This window comes from Tyto alba, unplaced genomic scaffold, assembly GCF_018691265.1.
Source record: "Tyto alba isolate M040663 unplaced genomic scaffold, T.alba_DEE_v4.0 Super-Scaffold_14, whole genome shotgun sequence".
NCBI classification, from domain to species: Eukaryota; Metazoa; Chordata; class Aves; order Strigiformes; family Tytonidae; genus Tyto; species Tyto alba.
In genome coordinates, this window is record NW_024881276.1 from 4,817,635 (window position 1) to 4,835,261 (window position 17,627).

At 35.1% G+C, this 17,627-nt stretch overlaps 1 protein-coding gene across 1 annotated transcript in view; it reads right to left on the minus strand.

Annotated features, from left to right (window-relative positions):
* PRKX (protein kinase X-linked) overlaps window positions 1–17,627 on the minus strand; it is a 60,697-nt gene that overhangs the window by 28,106 nt on the left and 14,964 nt on the right. The window contains exon 2 of the mRNA XM_032994855.2: window positions 3,641–3,809. Within this exon, the coding sequence (XP_032850746.2) occupies window positions 3,641–3,809 (169 nt within the window). The remainder of the gene's footprint in view (window positions 1–3,640; window positions 3,810–17,627) is intronic.

Consider the following 17,627-nt stretch of genomic DNA (forward strand, 5'->3'; position numbering starts at 1 on the left):
TACCTTCCATTCCTCAGACTGTTGCCTTTAATTTAAGAACTATTATTGTGGTACAGTCATTACTAGAATTCAGTAAAGAGCAGCTAAGGAAGAAAAAATCATTCCATGTGGCTTTCAAATGCTTCATTACAGAATACAGGAATCCTCTCTCCCACGTTCCCCAAAACTAAGCTATTTTTCTTTCTACCCACATTAAAAATCTCATATAAAACACCAAATGTAACTCAACAGTTAAGAAGAAAATAAGTATCTGGTAAACTCTTGAAGAATATTCTACCATTTTAAAACAAGCAGCTATCCCTATTACTATGATAACAAATAAAGAACATTATATCCCTACCTACTTTACTGATACAAGAATAGAAGTTATTTTAGCTTCTAGTAACTGCTTCTGCAGTATCACGAAAATGGAAAGATTTTTTTTTTTCTTCTTTTTTTGCCTTCATTATCTGGTTCCTAATCAAGGCATACAGTGTCAAGAAAGATAAGTAGAGCAAACTGAGCTCCCAACCCACGAGTGACTTTTGCTCAATATGATTTTCTTTCTTGATACCAGCACTGAGGCAACTAAGAAAATGAGACAGACTATCAGACATCAACAACAGCTCCTCCATTCCTTCAAAGCCACAAAGAAAGCGGAGCCCAGGCTTACCTTCTGCTGTTATGGCACTACTTCCCTATTACAAAGTCATCAACAGCAGTAATTGGCTATTGATGATGTTCACAGTATCTTTATGTAAAAACAGTCTTGAGATGTATTTTAAGTAATTAGGCAAAGTTGCATTACAATAAACAAAGAAAGAGGAACGGGAATGTGCAAAACAAAGCAAACCATGTATTTAAAAATACACTTACAGGAGAGAGGAAGGGCAAAATCTGACAAAAAATGCAGAGGAAGAAAATGGAAGACCTCGACCACTAAAACACAGCATTTTTACCAGAATTAATTTCTTCAGGAACTAACTCTTGAAGGTTTGTATATCCACAGAAAAATGAATACCTTATTTGATATACATGTAAAAAAGCAAAATAAAGAACTTTAATATTTGCAATACTAATTGCTTTAAATAGTATTTTAATACAAAAAAGGAAAACATCACAGAAGCTGTGATTAGAATAATATGCATGGTGTCATGTAACGTTACAATTCATCTTCACTATATGAACTCTGGATGCCATTCTGCACTCTTACAGACAAATAACCTATTTTAGCTTCTAAGACATAGACACAGTCTTATAAGACTATAAGACATAGTTGATTTTTATGAATTCTTGTTCTCTTAAAAAAAAATAATCAAAGATACATGTTAAAATTACAGCACAATATGAACTGTTGAACCCACAGAGATGATATGTCACTCAAACATGTCAGTAAAGATGGCCTAGGAGTCTCCAGTGACCAGTTGTTGCAAGAGCAGCAAACAAGCATTTCCAAAAAAAACAGTTTAAAAAAATAAGTAGATAAATAACTTCAGTATCTACAGAAAAGCAGGACCTCCTTACATGCAGGAAAGGCATTTATCAAAAGTAACATGAAAAGAAAAAAAAAAATTCTTATATAAAAGTCTTCATATATTGGAAGATACAGGAAGGATGAACACCAGAAATAAGTTATGTGCAGCATTACTTTAAAATTCTCCAGCATAAAGTGCTAAAAAAATTACAGTATTATGCTGCACTGACATGTATTCCTTGTTTTTCACGTAGAAGATAAAACCCATGTTTAAAATGGTGACACTAATTGAAAATATAAAAACCAGACCATGTAGATAACACAGTTCAAAGGCACTGAGGCAGAACTATATAGAATTCTTTTTCCCCTTTTTGTTTATCATTTACAGTCAAAGAATTAATGGAAAAAAAACATGTATTGGGAGGGAGAGGACAGGAGGCATCTGAAAAAAGCTGTTAGCCACACAAAAAGCTGCAGAAAGTTTTATTTGTCATACAGTCAGTGATAATCATCCACAAATGCTTGTTTAACCTAAAGCACACAAATATTAACCTGACTTAAAATTTAACTACCTCATTGCAGGTAGGTTGCTTTGAGTCTCCTTTGCCAAGGGACAACGGCATCACATGACAATTACATGAGCATAGCTGATGCAGCATCCCATTGAACATGTCAACATAAAAGGCAGAGAGCTAGAAGACATGAAGAATATTTGCCTTGCATACAAATTCCATTTGCATTGCATCCTTCCTTTGGTGATTTTAAAAACTGACATTGTGGAAATAAGGGACGAATGAAACCCGAGAAAACTTATCAGTTTAGATTTTTGATCACTTCTGTATGGACACAAACTCTCACATCCCTGTCACTGATTTCTCATCCAAGTTTCTCTATTCCCACACTTGCTGCGTGGTTCCAGATGCAGAGACATACTGGGTTGGGTTTTTTTAAGAATTTACTGGTTTTGGCAGGTTGGATTTTTTTTAAGAATTTCTGTATGTACATAGATATACAACCCTGTTCCCCCTGTTCCGTCTGTATTTTAACCAGTCTAACCAGATGTACTCAGCCTCTCCATCTTGCTTTCCTGCATGCATCTCAAACTCCACATACCCTAGAACTCATCTTACTGATACGACGCCACACACGGGATTTCTGAACGCTGGCTGGAAGCTAATAGCATAGTGATGCTGGAAAAAGCAACAGCACACCAGGGAAAAAGCCTCCTCCTGCAGGGCTCTTTCCATCTTTCATGTGACTACCATGTTTTTGCCTCTTCTTTTCCCTCTGATACGTTCTTAGCCCTGGGAGGAGGCTGCAATCGCTGCAGCTAGAGATTAACTAAGGGTAATTTTGTCTAATTTTATGTAAAACTGATTAAGGTAGGTAAATGCAAAACAAATCTTGGTCAATGGCCCTCTATCCATGCATGAGAAAATAAAAATGGAAATTAACTGTGCAATTACCCAGAGGTTTAGTTATCGCATTAACAGATATGGACTCAAACACACAGAAGGCCTTGTGGTGCTATGAAGAGAAAAGCATGATGCCTTCTCTGATTAATAAAGGGATCACTGGGAGCTTTAGAATGATCACAATTCTACTAAAAAAGCATTCTTCATGAACTGTGTTTAGATCGTATTTTGTGATAGGTTCCATCACTTAATATCAAATATGGAAATAACAAAGCCCAAGTGCTGCAGTCATTAAAATTCTTTAAAAATAAAGTTTGCTAAGTAAAATTCACAAATTTTCAAAAAGAAGATACTTAAGCCTAATTATATCTTTATTTAGAAATCTATAGGACATATATATGTAGAAATACTTATTTTCTTGCCATTCTAACATAAAGTCATTCTAGAAGTCATTTTGATGAGCCAATCCTAACATTTCTTCATTAGCATTTTCCTCTCACTTAAGAAAATTTCTCTTCTGCAGTATGAAAATAAGAGACAGGGTAAAGCTTAAAGTAAATTATTGCTTAAATGTTTAAATTATGCCTCTAGATTTTAAATTCTTGATTCTTCTGTAATACATACTTTGGTCTCAAGCCTGTTTTAGTCTAGATTACATAACAAATCAAATGCTTGGTGTTGTTTAAGTACATAAGAACTTTCAATAAGACTCAAATACTTTAACTGCACTTTATATATGAGTTAAAGGAATTAAAAAAATGCAACAACTTACAATCTGATCAAAAAGGGATGGTTGACTTCTTTCAAGACTGACTTTTCATTGTGTACATGTTGCTCTTGCTTCAGTCGAATGACATCAGGAATGCTCATTACTTTCAGTGCAAAGTAACGTTTGGCCATTTTTTCCTTCACCAGATGAACACGTCCAAATGTACCTGTGCCTGAAAAAGTTGAAGAAGAAACATCAATGTATTGTAAAAAAGAAAAAAAGCAAAGATCATTTATTAAATTAAAACCTACAGGAACTCAATTCCTGGTTTGGTTTCGTGTTTGTTTGCTCTTTATTTTTTTCCCCCTCATCAATATATCAATATTACATTTTTTACCTGTCTTCACACTTTTTTTTTCCTTGGGATTTCCCAATTTTTAGTGATAATGACTTAATAAAAATAACAGTAATGTGATACTGCCACTCATTGGATGGATACCAGAAGCATTTCTTGCAAAGGGAAGTGGTCCTGAGAAAGGGTTAGGAAGATGTATTAAAAAAATAAAGTATGTAGGACATAAGATTCAAATGTAACCAATATAAATTAATCAGACAAAACTGTTTTGAAGTGCAGAAGAAAAGCTAGGAAACGTTCTCTTAAATTTTAGAAATCAGTCTTAATTTAGATTGAGTAGGGAGGTCCGAGATAAACTCAACATTCAGCTTATTATAGCCACAGTGCATGGCGTAAACAAAAAAAAAAAAAAATCATCATCACTAACCAAGAATGTAAAGTTCAATTGTAATGGATTTAATAATTCCTCAACACAAAAAACTACTTAATTTTTCCTGTATTTATTTATTAAAACAAGGCAGCTAAAAAAAATCAGTCAGGATTTAAAATGTAGGAATTCGTAACACAGAGTACAGAACATACAAAAATAATGGGAACAACAAAAACAAACAAACAAAAAAATCATCTACCAAGATTCAGTGACTGAGAACACCTGTCTGCAACTATTCAGGTGAGGAGATTATTCCCTTAAACGTACACAGTGAGGTGAAGTGATTCAGTGGTATAAGGGAATGATGGGAAAAAAATACTTAAAAGTTGCTGATCCTTCCAAAAACAAATCTTAAAGAATCTGCTTATAGTGCTGCATCTTTTTATCACATGGAAACTGTAGGTCTCATACACCCTTTTTTTGTAGTTAATGTATACCTTTTTCAATTCACTCAAAAATATAAAAGGAAAATTAAAACATGGAGTCATTTAAATAATGTATTATGCATTTCTCTATTCAATACAATAGTCGTTAAAGTTCCTTTTAAGTGCACTGCACTCAAGGCAATTATACGTAACTGAACTGAGTATTTCTTCCAGTTTGAAACTAAAGTTAAAACTAGCACATTTAGCCACACTGCTATTTGTATTGCAGCACAGTATTATACATTCGAAGAGAAACACACATTTCAGCTCGCTGGGTGGTTGCTCCTTGTTTTTTTGCTCATTAAACAATGACATGTATGTTCCATTAGAACAGTACACCAGATATTTTTAATCCTATTCTCTGGCAGAAATATGTGCTGCTATAAAGGATGCTTGGCATTCAAACCAATTGCCTAACTTGTAAAAGGTCACTCTCTTGTTGAAAAATGTCTTCCAAAAAAGTCAAAATCTTACATTTCAGCTCAAAATCAGCCCCTTCTTTGCACATAGCCTAGAAAGGCAGCCCATAAACCTGTTTCAGTATTATTAACTGATATGTCAATTGATTTCAGACTGTGCTGCTGACCAGTTATGGTCAATCTATACTACAAGACAATCTTCTAAGACATGCAGTGGGTGGAGGGAGATGAGTAGGTACGTGAAAGGAAATAGATTTTTGAGAGAGAAGCAGGGAGGAGAGACCAAAAAGCAAACTTTCAAAACTGCATTACTTGGGGAAGGGAGAAAAAACAAAGGAGTTTTTGCCTCTAGTAGGTGCAAGAAACCTGAGAATTTATGAAAAAAAAGAGTTTGTTTTCTGTATATGTATTCTCACTTAAAACATTTACATTCTACTTAACAGTTACACTTTCCAGTCACTTGTAATATTGTTTAAGAGCATGGCATTTACTAAAAAAACAACACAAAATATTCATATTACAAACCAGAAATTAACAACTTCAGCAATCCAGTTTTATGCAACTTGCAGCTCCATTACCAAAGCAGCTTTCAAAACCAGCTTCGAGATAAAACTTCTCACTACACAAACCCACCAAGGATTATAGTGCAAAAGATTCTATCAGAGCAGTTTTACATTCCCACCTGTCCTGAGTTACAGTTCTTTAACCATGAAAACTGTAAACAGGTCTCAGATAAAGCCTGCTGTTACAGTGAAGTAAGCCATCAGGTTACCCTGGAAAATTTATAATGCAATTAAATCCCTTAACAATGCAGTCACATTATATGACTATACCTGTAAACAACCTTATTTGCATGGGGATGGGCTTATGCAGTAAAAAAAACCCATACCAAAATAAGCCCCAGAAGCTTCCAAGCAGAGATGCCTGTTCAAGCTATTTAAAATACTGATTATTTACATGTATACTGAACGCACAGACAAAAAAAAAAAAAAACAAAAAACAAAAAACAAACAAAAAAAAAAAAAACAAAAACAAACAAACAAACAAAAAAAAAACCAACAAAACAAAACACAACTTGGGTTATTTCAGAATTAGGAGCTGAAATTTCAGTTCTGAGAAAACACTGTCAAGAATAACTACAGCCATATTACACATCAAAGCTAAAAATCATCTTAAATTTTTAAGACCTCCAAATGTGGACCTGGGGAAATTAACAGCACCAACCCTGTAAGTAAATGCTGGTTTCATATGCATTTTGATACTTGTATGAACAAAGTGCTTCCATAGACATATTCAAGAGGAAAGTCAGAAGTAAACACATACCTAATTGTTCCTAGGTCTCTAGTGATCTCATGTTTTATGACTTGTTCTACTCGTCCCAGAAATTTTTATTTTAGAATGCTTTAATTTTTCCTTATGCTATTGTTCTAACTTTACAAATGGTGCTGCTCAGAAATAATACAAGTAGTAATACTAGCAGTCACAAGTCCCATCCATTTTCAAAGAAGGACCTGTTGGGGACTTACTTAGCAATAGTTCTAACTTTGGAAACACGGCCTCTTTAAAAATATTTCTGCCATGACTGGCAAAGCCTGGCAGGCTATTCCGGAACAGTGGCAAGCACCTAATCTAGAGAGCCTCTGGGAAAACAAGAAGACCACACAGACAGGCAAGAACATACAACCTCCCTAACCAGTTTTATTGTTGAAGTGATTGCAGGCAGTCTTTTTTCAAACAACTTGAGCCCTATTTCAAGCAACTATGGAAATCAAGCAGACAATACAGACCAAGAAGCCATCTGACATTTGTTTTCAGATGTCTCTTCTCATAATACAAATTTTGTCCTATTCCAGTCTTCTCAGAAAATCCATTATGCCTACATCAGTTGGTAGTGACAGTACCCAGACACACAACCACCACCCTTCCAGCACTTTTGACAAACAATATGCTCTCTTAAAGCCCTAAAGAAAAATATTAGTGATGTTCTGGAATTTACTTATGCCATTTTCAGACAAACTCCTCTCACTGCAAAGAGAAGCAAAGAGCAAACATGGTGAGTATGACTTATTTTTTCAACCAAGAAAAAAAAAATAGTTTAACCATATGGGGCCATTAACAAGGGGCAGAAGGGGAACTTGCTGAAACTTAAACACAGTTGTAAAAAGTATACACATGGAGTTTAATTTATGCCTTTGCACAGCCACACACAGGACTAATTGTTGGGTGCTTTTTTTTTAAGCTTTAGACAGTCTTCAGACAACTAGATAACGTTTGCATACAAAGATGACTACAATTCAAACATCTAACTTCAGACTTTTGGTCTGGATGTCCTCCTCATGTTTTTATCCATTTCTGCATAGAGTTTTAAAATTCTCTTCCTTGCAAATGGGGGTGAAGAGGGGGGGAAAAGAAAGGGATGGGACATGACAGTCAAGATAGGAGGCTGCATCAAGGTGTTGTTATAGTTGTTCAGCACAGGCAAGAAAATCTAGCTGTTTCATAAAACCAGGTTTTATTGTTGTGATTAGGTGGAAATTCTGCCCCTCACGTTCATGGAAAGAAAACTAAAAAACTGAAAAAGCGAAGTGGCAGCATGTAAGATGGAAGCCCAGTTCCAAAAATTTGAGGGAAGGTTTCTGCAAGCAGAAAAAGGCAGGGTTACTGGTCTTCTATCAAAGCACCACTGCCTTCTCTCCTCCAGAAAGATCATGGAACAGTTTCTGTTAATCCCCATGAAAGAATTGTTCAATTTTTTGCCCTGATCACCTCAGAGCTCAGCTGTATGAACGGGTTAAATTTGACCTTCTGTGACAGCTAAACCAACATGCCTTTGGATTACCTTAAAAGGGGAATATTCTGTACTTGCCTGTCTTGCACATAATAATGAAAGGAAATACAGTGTTCACAGATTTGCACAATATTCTACTGACACTTATTTAACGTTTAATTCAAACCAAGAGGTCTTCAGAGATGGTGTACCATTCCAGACAAGCCTTGGGATCTACCAAGTACTACCCTGCTGAAGGAAGAGCAATGGCTACACACACAAACGTGCATATCCCTACTTGTCTTCTCTTTATTATAGCACGTAATGAAAGAGTTTTAGAGCAAAAATGTGCTTACATCATAAAATTATACCTCATGAAAACACTTGTTATTAGAAGGTCTGAAGGAGGTTTTGTAGTTTATTTGCACAGTCTCATTCTCCCTGCTAAGGCATATAGCAAATGAGGGTTTCTGGCTACCAGTAACAAAAGCAAGTGAAGAGTGCCTGTGCTACTTGCAACATGCAACACAACTCAAGATTTTCAGGACTAAATGGGCAAACAGAATAAAGCATGCAAAACTCTAACCACTAATCCAGCATAATCTGTTTACAACAGAAACAATAAAATTTTTTGATCCCTTTGCAAATTTAATGTGGTTGCAGAACTTGAAGGAATGCCAGCAACCTTCTCGCATTAAACACACATAAAGAGAGGAGGAATAAAACTGAAGACGACCAGTTTGGCCTAGGTATCAAACGCAAGAAGGGCATTCTCAGTCTTACGAAACAAGCCGGATTCCCTAATGCCATGGCAAAATACCATAGCCAGTTTCCAGGACTTTACTCTCTTTGAAGCCTGGTAGAAAAGAATAATGTGGGAATATTTCTGATGCCATTTTAGATAATTTTGATGCTAGGAAAACCAATCCTGCAACTTCTGATCAGCTAAAACAATAGCCGTGTAGTGACTATTTTGCTATTGATGTAGGTGATTAATTTAATGAGCAGTTGCCTCTTTATTTGCTTCCAGTAATTAGGCCCAGCTGTTCGGGCTTCCCATCCTTTTAATCCCCAGCTCTTTCTTAAAACCAAGTTTGCCTTGCTCAGATAGATACCATCTGTTTTAATGAAGAATAAACTAGGTCATGTGAGATCCATGACCCCGAGGGCTGCTTTCTGAGTCCCAAAGGGGTTGGTCCCGACTCTCACAGATGCCTACAGAAAGCATCAGATGTATTTGCTTTTATTTACAGTTAGAAGAAATGTTTCCTACTGTGCCACATATTAGTCTTTATTGGCAGCCACAAGCACAACAGACTTAATTCTGTTGAATATCAGAGATAAACTGAGTTAATTGTATCAGGTTACAAACTCATTATTCAATGTGAAATTTGTCTGCATTTAATCTCGGTTCCATCTTGGGATGGAACTTCAACAGTCTAGCAATACATGTCTTAAAAGAGGGAGGGGGGGTTGTCAATATTTCTTGAGAAAGAAGGGGAAGAAGTGGCACAGCAAAGGAAACCTGACTGCCCAAAATAGATGGATAATCAGAAGATTAACACTTGAGAGAAAGATATGGGGAAAACATGTGACATAAGCAACTGTGGGCTTCTAGAAGAGAAGCTGCTGTTGGCACATGAACAGGGCCACACAGAACAAGGATGATGATTTTGGACATGATAGTAGCCAAATTCACATTTTTTTTTTTTTTATTTTTCAACCCACAGACCAGCATCAACTGAAAATGCCTTGCAGACTACCACTCAACATTCTCAAATTCGGAGTCTTCACACTGTTCCAGAAACCAGCTGTGGCTTGATCACTGTAACTCTTAGACCACTGCTTCTGTATTTCTGTACCCCTCTAGAAAGTTCTAAGCCTGAAAAACACGCCAGAGAAATAAAGAAATTTAGAGGAGGTTTTACAGGCTGCCTATTCTGTCTAGAACTGCATATCTCATACAATTGAAAATAAGAAGTAATTGTCAGACAACACTTTTTGCAAAGTTTTTGTATGTTCTTCACTGATGATATATCTCATGAGACAGTGATTTAAAAAACGTAAAAGCATAGAAAATACAGATTTCTTGTGTTGTGTTCACCATGTGCAGCTCTGCCAGAGCAGCCTGCTTCTATGACTTTGCTCATTCATCCATTATGCTATGATTCAGCTTACAACAGGAACTCCTTGGATAGAGAAAATGTGTTTCTACTTAGCAATAATGTAAGATACTACACAGCAAGAAATATGCCCACTACATTCCAGGCAAGATCATCACTTTTCAGACTACCTGTTCCAGAAATTTTATTGCCAGTGGCATACTAGTGTTTCTCTCTCACTTCTATATTGGACTCTAGACTCATCCCTTGTCAACCGATTTTTCAACTGAAAGCTCAGTATCATTAATTCTTTATCGCAGCTCAGCTGAAGTTGAAAAGAATGTAGCAATGCATGTTCGAAGTAACTCAAGTATCTTTTAACTCAAAGATGCTGCTGTAAAAAATTTCTACCTCTTTGCTGCTTTCTGATTCCAAAGATCTGACATATTTTCAGGTTCTTACTTGGTATACAGGGAGCCTGTAACAATATACCACTGAAACTATATTTAACAATAAGGAATTTGGTATAGTCTCTTTCCAACTTTGCATGAGATTTGGAATGCCAGAGAACACTGACCAATTGTGTCAACAACTCTTGTTGATCCACACTTTAAAATCTTTCTGAATTACAATCCTTAAGAATTAAGCACACAGGAATCACCAGGCTAATTAATACCTACCAGTCAAACTACTTGTTTTTCATATAGTTCAGAGAGAGGTGCCTGATTTCCAAAAAGTGACATTCAACAGAACCCCCATGAAGGGAGTTGCTTTCTAATTCCAGATAATTATTTTTGGGGGTTCTCTATAAACTTCTATAAGTCTCACAACTTATTGGGTCTCTATAAAAATCCTGTAATCAGGTTGTCTTTAAACTATATAAGCAGAATCTTTCAAAGTTTCTCATCTCTCTTTATTAATTATTTATTTATTTTGAAGGAGCAGGGACCAATAAATAAATGAGACCAGAAAACCACCAGCCTGTTGTTGATAAGATAACCTTTAATTCTTTCCATTTTTAAAAAGCTCTCAGAACACTGAATTTAAACGCATGCCCATGTACCTTCACGAAACTTTAACATCCACAATCTTCAGAACAATTCTTGTAAAACTGGTATTTCCCCACTTGATTCTTCAATGGTATTTTTGTAAATCTTCCCATGCCTTCCGCTACCTGTGATTTGTGACATGTTGATATAAAGAATATGATCAATATAAGCACACAAGTGGATGAAACGTTTTTCCTCTGTACTGAAAACAGGACATTGCAAAGTCATTATTACTCCTACTTTTACCTATTTAAAAATTGCACCTGAAGTCTTGATAGACCTCAACTGCAAACCTATTTTTTTAATAAAAGAAGCTCAAATAGAAATCTTCAAAGATGTACTCCTTTTTCACCTGGAAACTAAGTTCTATATTACTTTTTCTGAACTAGGTTTCGGAGGCCTGTTGAAACAACGTATTTTAAATGGTATCAAACTCCTGCTAGAAGTAAAGTGCGTCAATCTGAATTGACGCAAGTTTAAAAAAACTTCACCTATCACAGTTTAAAAGACATGCACAGTTAAACTAAGAATAGGGTACCTGTCTGGCTAGCAACACATTCCAAGTTAGAACACTAGAAAGCATTAAATTATCTATTTCATCTGATAAGAATTTCAGGTAATTAAGGCATTATCAAAAAGTGTCACTTTTTAATGGTTGGAAAAGAATCTCTAAATTAGATAGTATACTAGAAAGATAGGCCATCGTTGACCTTTTTAAAGTTATAAAACGTCATTCAAATCCTATTCACAGAATTGTTTCTTTCAGGTAGGGAGAGATTAAAATAAGCACGTTAATCGAGAGCTTCTTGGAATGCTTGGAATTAAATAACTGGATTTTTTTTGTGTTTTGTTTTCCAAAAAATCTCTCAAACAACAAAACCTAAACATACAAAAGCCAACATCCAGCCCCATCTTGTCCATTAACTGGTTCTCAAAATTCCCATCGAGTTTAGAGTATTTCAGGATTCTTTCTAATTCTTTCTAAATGAATTTGTGCTCAAAGTTAATCTTTTATAATTGTTTAATTATTTTTTTCTTTAAGTGTTTAAAACCACTACAAAACAGCTTCCTTAAAAAGAAACCTAAAATGAATTGATAGACATTTAGGCTAAAAATTAGTATTTTTAATTAAAGTGTATTACATTTTTGTTCACCGCAAACAAAATATTACATGAATGCATCACAAAGTAACCAGACTCAGGAAAAAAGAAGAAAAAACTAAAAAGATGAGTCTAGATATCATCACATCCCAGATGTTAGGCTACAAGATTCCTTTTGATTGTTTAAAAATAAATTTTAAAAATGCTATGATAGCAGAATTTTATATCATAACCCAAAATGATGAATCCTGATCTCCCTTCAGATACTGTTTAATTTTGGGTTTGCTGTTGTGAATACATGGCTCCTACTTCTTGAGTTGGGATTAGTACTACATTCAAAATTTTGAATCAGATGTCCCAGAAGCAGTCTAAGCCAAAAGGAATTGACCTCTAAGTTTCTATGAAGATGAATAACTTGCACTTTATCTCTGGCATTACATAGAGAATAATTCTGGTAAATCATTAATACATTATTTTTCACTTACTCTATTATGATGATGAGCTAGAAGTACTTCCCAGTTATTTTTTTTCCTCTCCCAACGAAGATAGAAAGAAAGATGATGAGTAAAACCTATGTAGGTGCATACTAAGTAGGAAAAAACAGCTCTGTTGCTAAGTTAGAGGACAGTAAAGCTTTCTCTCTCATCATTTGTATTTCACCTTCAGTTTCCCTGTTTACAGGAAGCACTTAGAAAACTGATTTGGCTAGTTGCTTTATTCAAATTCACCATGGACATATTTAGCTTGTTTTTCCACCAAAAAAAAAGCCCACTGTAGAAGATATACCACAATTCAGGTACCTAATAGATTGTTCCAGGAGTTTTTGCTCTGTCAGTTGTTACAGTTGAACATATCAGGTCCTATATGTTGCTGGGAAACTATTCTACAGACAAAGCTTACATTCATACCCAATGAAAACAGAAAAACTTAAAATAAAGTTGACCAGCCAAGCAACTACAAAACATGGCTGTGCCCAAAACTCATGTTCTCATCTAAGAAAAAATAAATAAAAATAACATTTTGATGACTAAGAAACAAACACTTACAAATGCAATAATCCGTGAAGGATTTAATGAGTCACTTGGTACCACAGAAGTTAAAGTTATGTGGAGTCTGATAAAGATCAGAGATAGATAGAGCAGCATGGGTCAAAACTTTAATAGCAGCTCCCTCTGAACTATGTGGGGTTAAATAGAGGTACTAAGTAGGTATCTAACACCTGTTTAGCCACTTTCCTTTTCAACCCAGAAATACATGCCTCTACACACTTCTAGGATTTTTACATAATCAGCATTTTTGTCTATCCTGAGACTCAGCTCTTTGCAGATTTCTGTCTTTGTTTTCTTCAAAAGAGCTACTTGATGCAAGTCAGGCTCATATTAATGCAAAGAAAGTATCAGGCTTAATATCCTTGACTGTGTCCTTTTAAAAAGCAAACAAAAAAATCTTGTTAAAGTACAAAGGTTTATTATTGCTGAATGAATGTAATGAAAGCCACATTGTTTGTACTTGACCGATTTCCTCCTTCACCAGTGCTGGACAGAAGCCTTTGAGGGACTGGTACCTCTTATAATACATTCCTTTCAATTAGATGAAGAAGGAAGTGAAATGTAAAGCAGTGCTAGAGGAGAAACAAATCGAGGGGGACATTTCACATTGTACACAAAATCAATATTTTTAAATACTTCTGAAACAGATTATCTATTCACTACTTAATATGGTATTTGAACAATGTTTCTGAAGTCTAATTTTGAAGAGTAAATTATGTTGAAGAGCTCCTTGATGAAGACAGATTGAAGACTTTGACTTAATTTAAATGCACTCAGCACATTTAATTGTCTCATATGTTTCAAGAAACAGTTAAATAGTCAAGTAATAGAAAACTGTTCAAGATTACCTATTCCTTGCTATTTTGCTCGTTACCACAGAATTAGTCATAGAAAGACCTAGTCTGGAAACACACTTCCATATTTATGCACACGTATACCAACAGAACTGAGATGTAGCTAGAAAGGCCAGATTGAAATCCAGATACACTAATATTCAGAAAGCAAATTCTATCACAGCAGTGAAAGTGAAGTTCAGTGGCAGCCAGTATCTACTTTTCAATTTTTTTTTAAAGTTTAACCTTTTTTCAGTCAGACTTTTGACTTTCATTTTAAAAATTTCACTGACCTAGAGATAACTCAGGATAAGAAAAAACCCCCAATCTCTGGAAATTCACATTGAAGATAAAGCCTGTCCACTGAATAGGAAAGGCCCCGAAGCATCAGGAAGTTTGTTCTTCACATCATACCTTCAAGCCTTAAGACTGATATTTCTGAAAAATGACAAACTGTAGTTAGTTCTTCTTTCAAAAGATAGAAGATTACCAGAGGACCATGTCACCCCATATTATCTCTTTATGGTTGGACATTAAAAGATGCAATGGATATATGTCCTGAAAGGCTGCCATCATTCTTGGCCTGTTGTAATTTATAGTGGTAACTTATAAAAAGTCTTTTCACAATACAAAAAAAACCATAAGTCGTAAAGTTGCAGGCAAACAGTGTACAGGCAGTAACTGACCAGCTCATTTGTATCCCAAACACAAGCTGAGAGGCAGAATTTCTCCATCTTTCAGAGGAACAACCAACAGACTCCCCAGAAACCTTGAGCTGGAACTTATTACAGAACTTACCTTTGTACCAGCCAGGTGGAATCCTTTCCAAGTCAGCAGAGGGGGAAAAAGGCACTTCTCCATTCAATTGAGCAGTTTTATACATCTGATTTATGAACTCAGAAGTACCTATTTGCCTCTGCTGATTACAAAGTGATTACACACATGCAAGTTTGATAGTCATTTACATTGCATAGCTCTACATTCAGACAGAAGAAACCAACCTCGAAGTTATATGGTCTGATAAGTGCATGTGGGATTTCATGACATGGAAATAATGCTAATTTATATGAGGAAGGATGTATTTGTGAGGTGTAAAAAAGAATTGTTAGCAACTCAATAAATTCTTCATACATGTCACCAAAACTGTGACAAATGATACCTATACAACTTTATAATCTTAAACCCTGTGACCCAAAGAAAATTTACTGTCACAATATCATAAATGTGCTATTAAAAAAGTCAGCTCATTCATCTAGCATTTTTTTTTCAAATACTGACATAGTTAACAAACAGACATTACACACAAGCAAGAAGAGATAGAGTTTTTGCAAATAATTACAGCTCAAACTACATACAACTTGCAAAGTTGCATTTACACACATAATCTCTAATTTTACATGTCAGGTTTACAGAGCAAAAGAGAGTCTTAAAAGATACTTAGAACTATTGCTATGTTTACCTTACACTTGAGCAAACACAGGAAAAGATTTCTGATACAACTAAACCCTTTTCTGGGAATTTTAATTAGTTTGATCTTTGTTATGAATGGGTTGTACTGTGTTCTAGAGGTTTTATTATAATATGTACAATGGACTTCAGAGTTGTAACTATAGTAAAATAAATACCTTCCTGAAAAACTCAAATATTCTTTTTTGCATCTATAAGCTTTAAGCAGCATGCTGAGCCACTGAGACCCTGGATGCTATCTTCCACAAATTAAGTTTTACAAAACAACAAGTTACAAGCCAGTAAGAATCTTCTCCTAAAACACTATTTCAATCTGTAACAAGCGCTGCAAATGGATTTATTTTTGGTTAAGGGTTAATACACTGAGAATTCACGAGTGGAACAAAGTATTCCTCAAAGGGAAGGCTTTGTTTATATTGGTAAGGCAGTATCAACTGATATTCCTGAGAGACTACAGATTAAAGATGCATTATGTATCTAGAATTTACTTCACGTGTTCATCACCTTTCCAATTTCTCTCATACTATACCATACAAAAACTAGTGTAACACTGTCCAAGGTAAGGTGATGAAATCACTGTTGTTTGGCACTAGAATGGGCATCATAATATTCTCCACATAAAGAGCTATTATGCGAGAAAGAGGAAGTAAGTCTAGAATATCCAAATAAAGTAATATCTGATACGGAACTGGAACAAATGCACTAACCCAAATATTAAGTTTCGAAATCCCAGTCTCCAAATTCCACTCTCAAATATCAATTAAACATTTCAGAAGAAAATCTCTATAGTGCCCAGAAATTACATTATTGATGGAACACTGAAAATATTCTTTGTATTAATACCTAATGTTACTGAAGACATGCTGATGTTAAATTAACAGTTATGTTTAGTGTAAACAAATATTCTATCAGAAAACGACTGTGGTCTTCAAATTTTTCACGCTATTCAGGACTGTAGGGACCACTACACTGCTTTTTTTTTCCTCTATAATGCAGAAAAATAAGTCTAAACTCAAATTAAAATTCAGATCTGTTTTTTAACTTCAGTTCAGCCTACTATGCAACTAAAACACAGAATGGATAGATTACTTTCTTCTATTTTTACTATGCAGCTTCTCAGTAGGAAAGAAAAGCTACTCTACTAAGTTTCCCCAGTTAGAAGCCAACTGCCCATGTTAGTTTTATACACACTTCCCCTTCCCTCGCATCTCCAAACTGGGATCCAGTCTCTCTCCAATATTAAACCTCTGAGCATCATATCCAAGAAACCCATCCAAGCCAACAGACAAGACAAGATGAACCAGTACAAGAACATTTGAGAATTTATGGAAGAGTACACCCAACCAACCTACAAATAAATTCCTCCCATGAAACAACCTAATTTTCAAAGTGACTCTCAAGAAACAAACTCTAGAAGAAAATGGAAGTCAAGAAGTAAACGAGTCGCTACAGGCAATACTAAACTAAGTTTCAGAGGCTATGGCATGTATCCTAACAATATGAGTAATTTTGCAAAAGTAAGGATAGAGTTTTTGGCTGGTAGCAGATGCAATTTTTGTGCTGGACATTTTTTCTGTACAACTTTTTTTTTTTGTAAAGATTAAAATCATCTAAGTTGCAATATTTATTTTAACACCATTTGAATTAAATATAGTTTGCTAAATTCATACATCTGAAAACTCAGGTGGGAAGATGGAGTCTATCACAAAAAGGCAACGACATAGGTGAACTCTCTAAACAATAAATTTTTGCCCATTTGAAAGCAAGATTGGCATACAAGGTTATGGAAATAAATCTCATTTGCAATGACTATTAGCTGCTCCCAAACAAAGTTATTTAAAGAGTAAATATATATGTATAATAAAGAATTTATCAGATTTTAAATTATTCATGAGTCACAATATGAAAGCAAGAATTCTTCATACAGTCACATGAAGAGCAAAGAAAAGGAAGGTTCAAAATTAAACACCAATGACATAGGGAAATAAAATATCCTACAGTATATGTGCTACAATCATATATAGGCCAAGGCTTTCAAGATATCTGAAAAGATG